Consider the following 899-nt stretch of genomic DNA (forward strand, 5'->3'; position numbering starts at 1 on the left):
TAGAGAAGAAGAGTATAGAGCAAGCAAATTAGCCGTCCTTAAGCTAATAGTATACCCTATCTTCTTTTAAAGGTAAGATTAGTATCTACGCCTAATAAACTATAAACCCTTCTACCTCGAAAGTATAGTCGACTCGCGTAGTTAGTAATTATAGTCGGCAGTACGTTACTCTAGCTAATCTTGATCTCTAGATCCGGAAGCTTTGCGTCTTTATTAACTCGAGCTTCTAAAGGTTCGAACAGTTTATCGACCTCTAGAAAGAGATGCTTTAAAAGAAGCAGCTATTTGTAAAGTACCGTCGGTAGAAAGGCGTTCAAGATCGTATCCTAAGAGTCGTTCAAGACGTAAAGACAAGGTAGTCCTTAACAACGTTAATACTCGATCGCTTTAGTAGACTCTAAGTAGTTATTAAATCTTATATCGAGCGACTTAACCTAAGTAAAGATATAGGCATCGATTCTGAAGAATAGTAAAGGGTAGAGTACCTTATCGACCTTACGAAACCATTTGTAGCGGCGATAGCGGTGATTAGAACTACGAAAGGTCCGACGATTTACCTTGTCCTCGTATACTACAACAAGCTTTTCGATATTCTAGAGGAGGCGATAAAGCGACTTAAGAATAAGAGGATACCCTAGAAGAAGGATATCTTTTAGGTATACGAGGCTGCTTAGGCTAAGCTAGAGAAATATTATCGAGATACCTAGGATCGATTTAGCGATTACTACGGTATTAGCGTCCTCCTTACCCCCTGCCTTAAGCGGAAGTTCTAGGTACGCGATGACTTTAGGGATAAAAGTTACCGCGCGTATTACGAGGGTAAGCTAAGGGCAGAGTAGGAGAAGAGCTATCGTTTATTATCGAGTACCTCTACCTAGCAGGGCCGTTTTAGAAGGAGT

At 40.6% G+C, this 899-nt stretch overlaps 1 protein-coding gene across 1 annotated transcript; it reads left to right on the top strand.

Moving 5' to 3' along the window:
* Positions 1-473: 473 nt before the first annotated feature.
* On the top strand, positions 474-638 carry SEPMUDRAFT_49945 (uncharacterized protein; the record flags this gene model as incomplete). Its single annotated transcript, XM_016909142.1, has 1 exon — positions 474-638. A coding segment is annotated over one exon (165 nt), but the record flags the coding sequence as incomplete, so codon positions are not given.
* Positions 639-899: the final 261 nt, after the last annotated feature.

This window comes from Sphaerulina musiva (assembly GCF_000320565.1).
Source record: "Sphaerulina musiva SO2202 unplaced genomic scaffold SEPMUscaffold_9, whole genome shotgun sequence".
NCBI lineage: Eukaryota > Fungi > Ascomycota > Dothideomycetes > Mycosphaerellales > Mycosphaerellaceae > Sphaerulina > Sphaerulina musiva.